This window comes from Cercospora beticola, chromosome 9 (assembly GCF_033473495.1).
Source record: "Cercospora beticola chromosome 9, complete sequence".
NCBI lineage: Eukaryota > Fungi > Ascomycota > Dothideomycetes > Mycosphaerellales > Mycosphaerellaceae > Cercospora > Cercospora beticola.
In genome coordinates this window covers 666,612-680,912 of record NC_088943.1, presented here as the reverse complement: position 1 = coordinate 680,912, position 14,301 = coordinate 666,612, and the positions used below count along the sequence as shown (strand labels likewise).

At 54.9% G+C, this 14,301-nt stretch overlaps 6 protein-coding genes across 6 annotated transcripts; 4 read left to right on the top strand and 2 right to left on the bottom strand.

Annotated features, from left to right (window-relative positions):
• Positions 1–194: 194 nt before the first annotated feature.
• RHO25_012489 (uncharacterized protein) lies at positions 195–1,916 on the bottom strand (the record flags this gene model as incomplete). The annotated part of the gene is made up of 2 exons (XM_023603795.2): positions 195–1,762; positions 1,817–1,916. The coding sequence occupies 2 exons, from the start codon at positions 1,914–1,916 to the stop codon at positions 195–197; spliced, it is 1,668 nt and encodes a 555-aa protein (XP_023450035.1).
• Positions 1,917–2,580: 664 nt separating this feature from the next.
• MRI1 (S-methyl-5-thioribose-1-phosphate isomerase) lies at positions 2,581–3,829 on the top strand (the record flags this gene model as incomplete). Its single annotated transcript, XM_023603794.2, has 2 exons — positions 2,581–3,116; positions 3,166–3,829. The coding sequence occupies 2 exons, from the start codon at positions 2,581–2,583 to the stop codon at positions 3,827–3,829; spliced, it is 1,200 nt and encodes a 399-aa protein (XP_023450306.1).
• A 252-nt stretch (positions 3,830–4,081) lies between these two features.
• On the bottom strand, positions 4,082–4,382 carry RHO25_012487 (uncharacterized protein; the record flags this gene model as incomplete). The annotated part of the gene is made up of 2 exons (XM_023603793.2): positions 4,082–4,264; positions 4,317–4,382. 2 exons carry the CDS (start codon positions 4,380–4,382, stop codon positions 4,082–4,084), a joined length of 249 nt encoding a protein of 82 aa, XP_023450099.1.
• Positions 4,383–4,668: 286 nt separating this feature from the next.
• On the top strand, positions 4,669–5,841 carry RHO25_012486 (uncharacterized protein; the record flags this gene model as incomplete). The annotated part of the gene is made up of 1 exon (XM_023603792.2): positions 4,669–5,841. The coding sequence occupies one exon, from the start codon at positions 4,669–4,671 to the stop codon at positions 5,839–5,841; it is 1,173 nt and encodes a 390-aa protein (XP_023449890.2).
• A 323-nt stretch (positions 5,842–6,164) lies between these two features.
• Positions 6,165–9,074, top strand: RHO25_012485 (uncharacterized protein; the record flags this gene model as incomplete). The annotated part of the gene is made up of 1 exon (XM_023603791.1): positions 6,165–9,074. One exon carries the CDS (start codon positions 6,165–6,167, stop codon positions 9,072–9,074), a length of 2,910 nt encoding a protein of 969 aa, XP_023449891.1.
• Positions 9,075–9,734: 660 nt separating this feature from the next.
• Positions 9,735–14,087, top strand: RHO25_012484 (uncharacterized protein; the record flags this gene model as incomplete). The annotated part of the gene is made up of 1 exon (XM_065603555.1): positions 9,735–14,087. One exon carries the CDS (start codon positions 9,735–9,737, stop codon positions 14,085–14,087), a length of 4,353 nt encoding a protein of 1,450 aa, XP_065459627.1.
• Between the last annotated feature and the right edge of the window lie 214 nt (positions 14,088–14,301).

Here is a 14,301-nt window from a genome sequence, read left to right as displayed (position 1 = left end):
GCTACGACGGCATGGATGATGATGGCACCCTGTGTCGAGAAGCGAGGCAGATGTGGTAGCAAAGTTCGTGCCGAAGGTCTACAAACGCTGTGTTCCCCGAGCAGAGCCCATGGCATGTGGTTCGGAGTATCAGTGCACGGGACTTGGAGAAAAAGACAAGCAGTTCTTCGAACACATTGACCCAGTTGACAAGATCACAGCTTCGCCCTCCCAGCTGCCTTCGCCTCCTCTTCCTGATACTTAATCTTGAGCATCCGCCTCAAAATCTTCCCACTCACACTCTTTGGAATCTCATTCGTGAACTTGACACCACCCCGCAACTTCTTGTGATTAGCCACCTTCGCGTTGAGCCAATCCACAATCTCCTTTTCCACAGCAGGGCTTGCAACAATGCCTTGCTTGAGCACCACGTATGCTACTGGCACCTCCGTTGCCTGCTCCTCCTTGAAGACACCCAACACGGCGACATCGTCGATTTTCTCGTGTGCAACCAGATAGCCTTCGAGTTCGGCAGGCGGCACCTGGAATCCTTTGTATTTAATCAACTCTTTGACTCGGTCTGTGATGTAGAAGTTTCCGTTCTGGTCCTGATAGCCCACGTCTCCGGTCTTGAAGTATCCGTCTTCTGTGAGGGCATTCTTGCTTCCTTCGACGTTGTTGAGATATCCCTTGAAGATGTTTGGACCGGATAACCACAGCTCTCCAACCTCTCCTTGGGGCACTTCTTTCTCCTCTGGAGACATATACTTGGCAGTCATATTGGGTAGCAATGTGCCTACGCTGCCCATAGCACTCTGCCAACTATCCCAGGGTTGCGTGTGGGTTGTGGGCGAAGTTTCTGAAAGACCGTATCCTTGTTTGATGGGAACTCCGATCCGCTTGTAGGTGGCGTCTACCAGCTCCCGGGTGAGAGGTGCTGCACCACTGTTCATCATGCGCAGAGAGGAGAGATTGTACTTGTCGACAATCGGGTGCTTTGTGAGTAACAAAACCACAGGCGGAACCACGTAAGACATTGTGATCTTGTGGTCTTGCACAATGCGACACCAAGCCTCGATGTCGAACTTTGGCAGAACAACGCACTTGAAGCCTCGATAGAAGCACTGATGTATCAGACACGTCAGTCCGTAAATGTGGAAGAATGGGAGGAAGGCGAGGATAGCATCGCCTTCTGGTCTCCCCTTGGCTGGTTTCCATGACAGAGGCTGTTCTCCAGCCGTGACTTGGAGTGTATTGGCGACGATGTTGCGATGGGAAAGCATTACGCCCTTTGGCAATCCTGTGGTTCCACTCGAGTACACCAGAAATGCCAGGTCCTTGTCGGCATCAACCTTGGCCCGTCGATATCTCTGAGTGCCGGAAATGTTGCGAATGCTGGAAAAATGCTTCACTCTGCCTGCTGGGTCTTTCTCATCACCTATCAGCGCAATGCGATCTTCGGGTATGCCGACTTTCTTCGCCGCAGCTTTTGCCTGGTCTAGCTGGGCAAGTTGTGTGATCAGTCCTTGGGCTCCGCTGTCCTTGAGCTGATATGCTAGCTCATCGACCGTGTAGCCTGGGTTCGCCGGAGACACAATCGATCCAGCCCAGTGCGCACCCCATGTCACTGCTGGTGTGTCTATGCAATTCGGGGTGTACAGGGCCAACACATCGCCTTTCTGAAAGTCCCATAAGCCCTTCAGTCCCTTGCCGAAATCAATCGCAGTCTGCTTCGTCTGATCATAGGTGTATGAGCGAGTAGTGGCAGGATCAACATAGATCACTACGAAAACGTTAAGTACAATCGCTTATCTTGCCATTGGGTCAACGGACGGACCTTTATCATCCGGAAAGTCGCGGTCTTTGCGTTCAAACAAAAAGTCCCACAGGCCTACATCAGGTATGTTGATGTCTGGATAGGTGGACTTGGAAGGCATTGTGCTTGCGATATCGTGTCGATGTGGAACGGAGCAAGAATAGTGGCATCAGCATTGAAATCTATGCAGGCGTCCGACCCGCTATTGCACATATAGGCTGAGATACGTGCTGCTGTGCAATCGATGCGGCGTGCCGAGGCACGCCCAGTTTCGTGCCGTCCGTAGCCGGTCCGCTGGCATGTGTATCTCACTCCGATTTCTCAGCGAACACTCCGGATAGTCGAATCGCTCGTTGACGTTCGTCGAACTGTTGTAGAGGCTCTCGCAGTGGCATGCTCGCTACAGTACACGACTTCTAGTGCTGACACGAGATTCGCCTTGAAGTGACGTTGCAGTTGGATTGGGAATGTGAAAGCTGTCTGGCTGCGGACAGCAAAATGGAAACTCGGAAACATGCACAATTTGCGATCTCGCGCGAACTTGATACACGTTTACGTCGCTTGTCGAGATAGAGCGCCTTAGCTACGCTGTACAAGGCAGAGGGATGAGGAGCGAAAGGGCACTCAATGTTCATTCTAGTTCCTGTCTTGCTTCCCGGTGGAAGGTGGTGCAACACGTGCCCCTCCTCGAAGCCAATCGGAGTCCAATGACGCGATCTGCCGACGCTAAAAGTTTCACATTCAACATGGCAAGAAGCACAACTCATCATCTGTGGTGACTCCATATGCTCCAGCCCTTTCTCAGTGAAGGCAAGATGGTTCTTCAAGCGATTCGATACCAGCCAGGGAGTCTGCAAATCCTCAATCAGCTCAAGCTACCGCATCAAGAAGAATACGACGAGATCAAAACTGCCGAAGATGGATGGCATGCGATTAAAGATATGCGAACTCGTGGAGCCCCGGCCATAGCGATCGTTGCAGCTTTGGCACTTGCTGTTGAGCTTACGAGTTCCGCACTCTCTAGCAATGCTGAGGAAGTGGCGGCTTTCATTGTCGAGAAGTTGGACTATTTGGTCACGAGCAGACCGACTGCTGTTAATCTTGCTGATGCTGCTGGCAAGCTGAAGAAGATTGTGACATCTGCTGCGAAGGAGGGCGGCGCAGGCGGCGCATCCGTTTCCAAGGCCTACTGCGACGCTGCGGCACAAATGCTTGTTGCTGACGTCTCCGACAACGAAGGTATTGGCAAGCATGGGGCTGAATGGATCTCAAAGGCCGCGGGTGGGGGCCAAGTGAGCGTTGTGACACATTGCAACACTGGGTATGAGACAAGATCCGATGTGCGATCTTCTGGCTTATTGTGTGAGCAGCTCTCTTGCAACCGCAGGCTACGGGACTGCACTCGGAGTAATCCGTTCTCTTCACGCCAATGGGTCATTGAAGCACGCCTTCTGCACGGAGACTCGGCCGTATAACCAAGGCTCGCGCTTGACGGCGTTCGAGCTGGTGCACGATAATATTCCAGCCACTTTGATCACCGATTCCATGGCATCAGCTCTACTGCGGCTGAAAGGACCCGAGCAACGGATCGCAGCCATAGTCGTTGGTGCAGACCGCGTGGCAGCTAACGGCGATACTGCGAACAAGATCGGCACATATCAGCTTGCGATCACGGCCAAGTACCACGGAGTCAAGTTCCTGGTCGCTGCTCCACGAACGACAATTGATCTGAGCACAAAATCAGGCGCCGATATTGTGATTGAAGAGCGACCCGGGAAGGAGATGACGTTCGTGAAGGGACCAAGGTTCGATGGAGTGGACCTTGACCTCAGCCAGGTCGAGACCGTGAGCATTGCAGCCAAGGGTATTGACGTGTGGAACCCATCATTTGATGTGACGCCCGCAGAGCTGATCGATGGGATCATCACGGAGGTCGGCGTAGTAGAGAAGGATGCTTCCGGGAAGTTCGACTTGACCTTGGCCATGGAGGCTCATCACGAGGGGGTGAAGCCAACGACGGTTGGCGGGCTGTAGGCAGAGCAGCGATGGCCCAGGTTTCTCTTCTCCAAGAAGGGTCGAGGACGATTCGTACCCTCTGAGTGCTTGCCAGTAGATACAGACGTGCGCCGAATTTTCGTGGACCAACTCCAGGCAGCATGCGCAGCACTCGTGTCACTCTGAGCAGCTGCATCATGTCTAGCCTCTCTCGTCCAGTATTCAGTGTCATGCCCTAGGCCTGGAGTGTTCATGCTTCTGATGCCAGCCCATGCCTTGCCTGCTGGTGCTTCATGCTGAAGATGATGCTGGCGGGTCTTTCGTATCTGAGTCCTGCTGCGTTTTCGCCTGCTCGACCGCTCGTTGATTTTGCTCCGCCTGCTCAAGGAGCGCTTCGATTTTCGCCTCCATCGCGCTGAGCTGATTCTCGAGTGCGGTCGCTGTCCTCTCGCCTTTGGCTAGCTCCTGAAACGCCTGCATCACTGTCAGCTCTCTGGACCGTCTCCCATCGCGCTCGCCGACACACCTTTGCCAGATCTGCCTCATCCGCGCCGTGGCTACCATTTGCTGTTGCTTCAGGCTTCTCCGCCATCGTTGCTCTAATTCGCGCGGTGTTTCGCCCAGAAACGCGTTCCCGATGCAGCGGCGTTAGAGAAGGACGGTCGGCACAATGCAGCTCCGACTGGGCCGCTCCTGCGTACAGTTGACGTCTTGATATGATAAGCAAGGCCGCTTTGTTCGCCGGTGCCTACGAGTCCCCCAGTTACCTATAGGAGATCGATGAGGATAGATATATTCATTGCAGACTCCTCTCGAAGTCACATATAGGTCGAAGAGTGACGCTCACCCACATGGCGACCAGGACTAGGAACCTAGACATGGGAGCCAATGATCGCGTCGCGGCCTCAGCTTACACAGCCTGTCACGCCATCAGCGACCACACTTCGTCAATTCCACAGCATAACGAGGACCCACACGATCGCCAGATTCGACGACCTCGTCCTTCATCACAGCGCCTGGCTGCGACGTTCAATGATAGAGCATACGATGTCGAAACTTTTGCGAGAGAATCGTCAAAAGAAGAGACAGTCTTATACCTGGCCTACGGGAGCAACCTAGCATATGAGAAGTTCCAGGATCCCAAGTCAGGCCGTGGGATCAAGCCACTGGCACAGATCAATGTACAAGTGCCGTCTCTTCGGATGACATTTGACTTGCCCGGAATACCCTATACCGAACCATGTTTTGCGAACAGTGCTATAAGCGTCGAGAAGGACGATGATCTACAAGGAGGACGAGATGCTGAAGAGACGGCCTTATTGGGTGATCTAAGTCGGAAGCAAGACTACAGGAAAGACCGGTGGCACAAAGGGTTGATGGGCGTGGTTTATGAGGTGACTGCTGCGGATTATGCACACATCATTGCCACAGAAGGAGGTGGAGCTTCGTACAAGGACATTCTCGTAGACTGTTATCCATTGGAGAGCGAAGACCCACGAGCCACTGTCCCGCAACACCCGTCCACGACGCCGTTCAAGGCCCATACTCTGTTTGCCCCCGCCGTACCTGAGGGTGAGAAGCCGCCGAAGAACGGAGGCCGCATTCAGCGACCTGACCAAAGCTATGCGCAAGCTTCAGCGCGTTACCTGAAGCTCATCACAGATGGAGCTGCGGAATGTGAGATGCCATATGAGTATCAGGACTACTTGCACTCATTACACCCATTCACAATCACGACTGTGCGGCAAAGGATGGGCCAAGTGCTGCTTGCGGCTACATTTGTGCCGATAGTTCTCTTCCTCTTCACCATCAGCAAGCTGTTTGCAGATAAGCATGGCGTGCTGCCGAACTGGTTCAAAGCACTTTTGGGCGCGATCTTCAAGGCAACCTGGGTGAGCTACGACTACTTCTTCAAGCCGATCTTTGGTGAAGGTGAGAGGACGATTGGCGATGATGGATCTGATGGAGAATCTGAGCAAGCCAGGAGGAATGTAAAAACAGTGGCACTGGATATTGACGTCGAGAAGGCGGCGGCCGGTAGCAATGGATAGATCGAGTCAAAGGCAAGATGTCGTTACTCACATGTCGTGCATCACAGAGCGTTGCGCGCATTGCAAAACCCGCGTCGGATCCCGTTCGCTGTGCGTACTTGTCACGCGTGTTCAAGCCCAATGTCTCTTTCTGCCATCGAATTGGCAGATCAGAGCGATCAGAAAGGTCTGCGCTGTCTCAGAGGTAATGTATTGAGAGCACTGAGAGCCTGACGCGTCTGCAGCCGTTCTTGCCCCGTTCTGTTCAGCTGAAGCAGGCAGGCGCGCTTCACTAACTAATTTCTCAATCCACACCACTTCATTTCTTCCGCACGTCAATCACCATGGCGGGCAAACTGCGGTGTGTCAACACCAAGAAGTCGATCAACGTGTCGCAAGACTACGACACCAGCCCAGCGCCCGTCGCCAACCCGCAGCGACCAGTCCGCACCAGCAGCGACAAAAGCAACGCCAGCCTCATCTTTTCGCAGACTCGAAGCGCGACCTCGCAGACAGAGGCAACGACCTCCGCAATGAAGGGCGCCAAGTTGAAAGCTCCGTTAGCGAAGCAAGGCAGTGCAGTTGAGAGACTGAAGGCACGGCGCAGCCTCAGCGCCACGCAAGAGGCAGACAACAACGACTCCGCGGAGCGACCTGTGCAGGCGAAAGCCATTAGCAGTGCAGATCCTGCTCCGAAGCCTGCCACCACCGACGATACCATCAACAAGCAAGGGCAGCGGCAGTCCCTCCGACTGCTACAAAAGGATGAGGGCTCGGAGCTTCGTCCAGCTGGACCCAGCCATGATGGGGAGCCGGGAGAGCAAGAAGTTGTGGAGCAAAGTGAGAAGAAGCAGAACTCACCGAACGTCTTACCGGCCGGCTCCACGCAAGACAATGCCATAGACCTCTCGGACGACAACGAGTCAAGCCCTCCGCCCGAGCAGAGCCCAGTGGTGGAACAGGCACCACCAGTTCCCAGAGGTGCGCCTCCGAAGACTCCAGCGGTCAAGTCTAGCCCGCCAAATGCTGCGAAATGGGACGAAGCTGATGATAGAGATCTGTTCGGCATGATGGAGCGCTCTACGCGAAAAGCCAATATCATCAATTTCAGCAAATCCGGTCCTCGTAATCAAGGCGTCTCAAAACACAGAACACCCAGACCACGGAACGCCAAGGGAGCTCCAAGCAGTCGTCACGGTCGCTCGTCTGGGTCTCCCTTGAAGAAGCGCTATCTGGAGAAGCAGAAAGAACCCGTGATTGGCGCGAGCACTCAGCATTGTGCCGGAGCTGCGCAGCCCAAGTCCAGTAACGTTGCAGACAATCTCAGCCAGGCGATGAGAGAACTCTACCCCAAGCCTCCAAAGCATGCGGAGCAAATGTTCGTTGACTCCAAGGAACTTCAACAAACTGCCGCACCTCCTCAGGTGACAGGTGGTCCATCGAAGTCGCAGCTTTCCAGAAAGCCCATTGGGCCAAGTCCACCCAGACCCACAACTGTAGTAGCCGATAGTCTCCCGCAGGAAGATCAAGACTACGAAGGGGATACTCTGGTCGACTGCGATGCCCCTGGTGACAAGGTCGCGTCTCCCCCACATGCCATCGAAAAGCCAGTGCCTACTGTGATTGCGGATGTCGCACCTACAGTGGAAGCTGCAGAGAAGCCCAGATTGAAGATGTCTGCGCCAGCTGTGATTGCGGACGTTGCAGCGCCAGTCGAAGCTGCAGAGAAGCCCAAATTGAAGAGATCTGCGCCAGTTGTCGCGGAGCCGTCCAAACGAGCAAAGAAGCAAATCAAGCCCGCAGATCTCGGAACCGTCGTGGATCCTCCGCGTATCCTGACAGCAGGCAAAGCGCCTGTGCCGCGAGACGCCGATCGGAAGCAGACTCGGGCGAGGAGACTGGCCAGTAAACCAACCAGGAACGCATCGCAAGCTTCGCAAACAGTGGATTTGAATGGCAGTCCCGTTCCTGAAGGGATGAACATGAAGAATAGCGAAGAAGCCGTTTTGGATGCCTACTCGCGGCAGAGTCTGGGAGAAAGCGGCAAACCAACGCGGCGAGGGCATGACACACCTGGCATGGACGATGCCGTTGACGATATTGGTGGTGGAAATGCGTATACTGCACCACTATCGCATCAGCCAGAGATACCACACCTTATGTCGAGCAACATGAAAGCAGTTCCCGCCTCGCCTCGAGCGGAATCTACAGCGCTTACCAGTTTCAAAGCATCGCCAACATTGTCGAGGAAGATGCTTGAGAAGCGAGACAGCATTGGAGGGCTCCACGATCCATTCACCAAGAGCAAGGCACAAACAGAAGACGCAATTGCGAGTCCTATGACCAATCTGGAGGGCATCCTGAGTCGTCATCCGTATCAGAGCTTCACAAGACCGCCGCGAGATACTGCCGTAGCTCACGGGTTGCTTGACGCAGAAGATGATGATGCCGACTCAAGTACGGAGAGAGAAGAGGAAGCCGAATTTTCTTCTGTCCAGAAGCCCAAAGTCGAGGCGTTCGCCAGCAGAAAGGTTGCAGGTTCAAAGATCTCTGCTACTGCAGCTCATGTTGAGCCATTGCCGGCGAGTCTCATGCCATCTATGGCTCAGTCTGATGTGGCACGGCCGAAGAAGCTGCCTAACCCGAAGAAGGTTGCAACACCCTCCCGTGGTCGCTCAATTGCTCGAGAGCTTGGCCAGCAGATTTACGATTTCCAAGGCAGTGCGACGGCTGTTGCGGAAGAAGAGCAGAGCCTTGGAGCGACTCTGGTAGCGCACGAGGATTCCATGAAGGAGCAGTTTGAGCGAATCCACAAGATCTCGAGACCTACAGCAGCCTTTTCGAGAGCTACCACGAGAGAGCCGCAGGAATTGAACGACGCGGAAGAGTGGGCTCTGTCTCTGAAGCCACGACAGTTGAGCTTGGTCAACCAAATGGTTGAATGTGTACAGCAGCTTACGCAATACATGTTTGATCAGGAGCGAGGGACCGAGGAAATGCTTGAGGAGTACCACCGCCGTAACCTGTACTTGATCGAGCAGGAAGAAAAGCAGCAAGTCAAGAAGTACCGCCAGATGCAGAGAGACTTGGTCCTGCGCAAGAAGGACAAGTTCGGCGAAGCAGAGCTATACCATCGTAACCTCGTGAGAAGATTCGAGGAGTTTGAACGCGAGACGAGCCAGTACGAGAGGCGTAAGGCTGTATGGGAGGCCGGGAACGAGGAAATCGAGGCATTCATCATGGACCATTCGTAAGGCGTCGAAGCTTTGCAGAGAAGGAATGGCAGCAGACCAGTAATCTTGGAGGCTTATGTCGGTGTAAACCATGCAGTACATTGCTCAGTCGTTACGCATTAGCTAGTTCAACTTTACAAAGTGTGATCTTGTCGAACTTTGCCATGTAGTTACTAGTGAATTGCATGTTGTAGATGTGCGACCCCGAGCCGACGCCGAGACCAGTACTGAGCAGTCGAATGTTGCTACCACTTCGAATGTCGTCGCATGCAGTGCCCAAACCCCAACGTCTCGAAGAATTGATAGGTAAGAGGTATTGATAGGTCACAATGCCCATGGACGGTTGAGTCTGTGGAGAAATCGCATCATGTTGCACAGCAGCGGCGAGTAACCGTCCGGCTGCACGAATTCAGTGTCTGACGGATTGAGGCGCTGCTCGTACATGATTTCAGCGTGCTGACCGGCTGTCAGCGGACGGGGGAGCATTCACTGCTGCGGGAGTGAAGAACTTGAACAGGAGAGGGTGGTGAAGATGACGTTGTCAGCGCCAAGGAGCTCGCCTCGTGTCACAGCCCAGCTTCGGATGCGCGGTCGAGGTTCGCTCATCCTCCTAACTTTCCCTCTGCTTGCGCGTTGTCTATGTCCGTGTCGCTGCGCTGAGCATCGCCCAGCGCGTCCATCATGTTTTCCGGCTCGAACTCATACCTCGGCGGCGCCAACAGCGCTCGCGGAGGTCCCTCACCCTTCGGACAGCAGCAACAGCAGCCGCAGCAGCAGTATGGCCAGCAGCAACCGGGATTCGGCCAAGCTCCTCTGCAACAACAGTATACGGGATTCCCACCAGGCGGACTACAGCCTCAAGCGACAGGCTTCCCAGGACAGCAGCCTCCGCAACAACAGCAGCAGCAGTATGGCGGATTCCAGCAACCACAGCCCACGGGCTACCAGCAGCCACAGCAGACCAGCTTTCAGCAACCGCCGCCGCAGATCAATGTGCAGCAGACGGGCTTTCAACAGCCGCAGCCTACAGGCTTTCAGCAACCACCGCAGCCAATGCTTCCGCAAGCGACGGGCATGACGAGTAACGATATCGCCAACTCCTTTCGATCGTCCGCCGCCTCTCAGGCACCCCCACCAGTCCCGGCAAAGACAGGCAGCAAGATTCCCAATATCCGACTGAGCTTCATCACTGCTACAGATCAAGCCAAGTTCGAGCAACTGTTCAAGAGCGCGACGGGCGGAGATCAGGCGCTGAGTGGAGATAAGGCGAAGGACATTTTGCTCCGCAGTAAGCTGGATGGCAACAACCTGGCACAGATATGGACTTTATCGGATACCACCAAGTCAGGCCAGCTGCTCTTTCCCGAGTTCGCGCTGGCCATGTACTTGTGCAACCTCGCGATGATAGGTAAGGCATTGCCGGGCAGTTTGCCAGACAAGATCAAGAATGAGGTATCAAGCATGGTGGACATCATCTCCTTCAATGTGGATGATACATCAGCGCCCTCAGCTCCGTCCTCGAATGCGCCGAACTTTAGCGAGCCACCAAAGATCCAGCAGCCACAGGCGCAAAACCCGAATAATCAACAGCTGCTCAGCCAGCTCACGGCACAGCCTACAGGATTTCAGGTGCCGCAGGCAACTGGCTTCCAGCAACAGTTGCAACCTCAAGCAACAGGTTATATGCCTCAAGCACAGGGTTATACAGGTCCTCGGCCGCCAATGCCTCCCATGCCCACTGGGTTCGGCAACAATCTCACGCCAGGCGTGTCCGCGCAGCCGACCGGCCTGTCTCCTCAGCAGACCGGATATCCGATGGCGCAGCCGCTTAATGCTCAACCCACTGGTCGACCGGGACAATGGGGTCTCGTGAACGCGCCAGCAAGCGGTCTGCCAAATCTCCAGGCGCTCCAGCAGCAGATGATGCCACAACCAGGTCGCGAGGCAGGTTTCAGTGCACAGGGACTCCGAGGCAACGCAACTGTGCCATGGGCCGTCACAAAGGAAGAGAAGAAGATTTACGACGATATGTTCAAAGCGTGGGACGGCTTTGGCAAAGGTTACATCTCTGGTAATCAAGCGTTGGAGATTTTTGGGCAGTCTGGGCTGAACAAGCAGGACTTGGAGCGCATCTGGACGCTGAGCGATCCGCATAATAAGGGACGATTGAACCTGGACGAATTTGCTGTTGCAATGCATTTGATCTATCGAGCATTGAATGGGTATCCAGTGCCGGCCCAACTGCCACCTGAGCTCGTGCCACCCTCGACTCGGAACATCAACTCCAGCATCGACGCAATGAAAGGATTGCTTGGTCGTGATGCAGAAGAGCGCAAGTCTTCGGGGGCATTCTTACAGCCACAGAAAACTGGTGTCAGCTATCTGAAGGGACATTCATTCCGCAGCAACGGCGCTGGTGCGCGCAAAGATGCCACAGTGTTCAGAAACAACGACGACGAGGTCGGATATCGATCTTCTGCCAGACGTAGGATTGGCCAGAATGGAAGAGATTCATCCCCAGCATCAAGCGATACCAGCAGTGTCCCAGCAGACGACATGAGCGTCGAACAATTGAAGAAAACAATTCGTGAGAAACAGGTCCTGCTTGATGCAATGGACTTTGAAGATGAGAGCAAAGCGGACCAGGAGGATGCTCTTGACCGCAAAGATAGGAAAGAGGCGGAAGAGTTGTTCAGGCGCATTCGGCGCATGCAAGAGGACATTGATACACACCCGAACAGTGCTTTCAAGACAGGAGACTCGGATGCTGAGAGGCGTTCTCTGCAGAGGCAGCTTCGTGGTCTGCAAGATCGCTTGCCAGAGCTTGCGAGCCATGTACGAAGATGCGAACGAGCAATTGCGGATGCGCAACTGGAGCTCTTCCGATTGAAGGACGCCAAGGCGAACCCCAGTTCTGCCCAACCTATTGTTGGTACTGGCCCTGGTGGAGCTGTGACCGAGAGCGATCGTCTCAAAGCCAGGGCGAAGGCGATGATGCAGCAGAGATCAGCGGCGCTGAGTGGCAAGAAGGTCGAAGTTGCCGACGACGGCAGTGCTGCCGCTGCACGTCTGGAAGAAGAGAGCAAGAGAGTTACGCGTGAACGCGAGGACAACGAGAAGATGGTGAAGGATGTTGAGGAGAGTGTCACAGAATACAGCAGAGGCCTCGAATCTAGCTTGAAGGAGGGCGCCGAAAGTGCTTCTGATGAGCACGAGCGGAGACGATGGGAAGATGGTCTCGGAGTCGAAGATGAAGTCAAGGATTTCATCTTCGATCTGCAGCGCAGTTCACGAGCTGCAAGGGTACGCAATGAAGAGCGCAACCAGACGAGAGCGAAACCCGTCGAGGACGATAGTCGAACAAGCACACCTGCCACAAGGACCGAAAGCCCGGCTTCATCTCGCCAACCCGCTGCATCCTCGCCAGCGACTACCGGCTCGTCGTACTCTAGCTACAAGACGGCAGAAGAGCGTGCTGCATTTATCAAACAACAAGCTGAACAGCGTATGGCCGAGCGCCTGGCTGCGCTTGGTCTGAAAGCACCCTCGAAGGCTGGTGGCGAGACTCCTGCCCAGCGAGCAGAGCGAGAACGCAAGGAGCGAGACGATAAGCTACGACGTGCGGAAGAAGAGGACGCAAAGCGCGAACAAGAGCGACAAGCGAGGATTAACGGGGAAAGCAATGCTCCACCCTCGCCAGCTGCCTCGAGCAAGACCAAGCCACCCCCTCCTGCTCCTCGCAAGAATCGCAGTGAGAGCTTGCAGAGTGACACCCAGGCCAAGTCAGAGGCCAAGGCGGCTGAACAGCAGATCAAGGAGCAGGCGCTGAAGGAGCAAGAAGCGGCACTTGCATCTGAAACGAAGGACATGGAGTATGTTGCACGATTGAAATCATTGCCACTGTACATTACTGACGAGCACATTAGGGACGAAGAAGCACGCCAAGAGCGAGAACTCCAGCAGCAAAGAGAAGAGGCTGCGGCTTCTCTCCGAGCTCTTGAAGAGCAAGTCAAAGCCGGGAAAGCCAAGAAGTCCGAGGAGAAGAAGAGGCGCGAGGCGGCAAAGAAAGAAGCACAAGAGAAGGAAGCACGACTGGCCGCTCAGCGTGCTGAAATCGAGGCTGCCAAAGAGCGCGAGCGTCAGCTTCGCCTTCAACTTGAGAGCCTCGACGACGACTCCAGCGACGACGACGATGCCAAGGATACGCCGACTGAGAGCACCCCAGCTCAAAGTACTGTGCTACCGCAACTGCAAGAAACACCCGCGTCGCCACCGGCTGCACCTCCAGCGCCGCCGTTGCCAGATACTGCCTCAAGTCCTCCCGCGGCTGTCGCCAGCCCACCAGAGCAATCCAAGAACCCCTTTTTCCGCAGCATGAACCAACAATCCTCCGCTGCATCCACACCAGCAGCAGTCACATCTCCCGAAGCCAGCCAAAAAGTCGACACGAACCCCTTCCATCGTCTGACGCAACAGGATCTGGCCAAGCAGCAGCAATCTCTCCCCGATCCTGCAGCAGCTCCCGCTCGAACACGATCGAAACCTGCAGACGAGGACGACTGGTCTGTCCTCGACTCCTCCGATGACGAAAGCGACGACGAAGATAAACCTCAGGGCGGTAGCGCGAAACAACTCGCTTCCATCCTCTTCGGTACCATGGCGCCTCCGAGACCGCTCTCTGCTATGGATAGTCCGAAATCTGCGGGTCCGGGCTCTCCTGCTCCAATTGGTACTGAGAGGCTAGCTTCACCACCTCCTGCTGCTCCACCTATGCCGCCTAGCGGAGCTCCTCCTCCACCTCCCATGCCAGGCAGCGCTGCTCCGCCGCCTCCACCACCTCCTATGCCGGCTGGTGCTCCTCCCCCGCCTCCTCCGCCTGCTCCTGATATGGGTGGTGCTGCTTTACCAGCTGCTCCGCCCGCGGGAGCGCCGGATCGAAGTGGTTTGTTGGAGCAGATTCAACTTGGGAAGGGGTTGAGGAAGGTACAGACTAAGGATCGGAGTACGGCGAGTGTTGCCGGGAGAGTTGTGTAAGGAATTGACGGAGTGCAGTGTCTTGTTGTACGTATTGTTTAGAGAAATTGAATTGAATCGAGAGAGTGTCATTTTGGAGAGTTGCAATGCAGAGCTCGCCAGCGCGCTTGGTCTATACGATTTATGAGATCTCTCCCCTGATGTTTGGCGTACCGTCTGGACTTGTGCGAGTGGCCTCTGATGAGAGAAAGCACCAAGCAACGTATGCCATCAC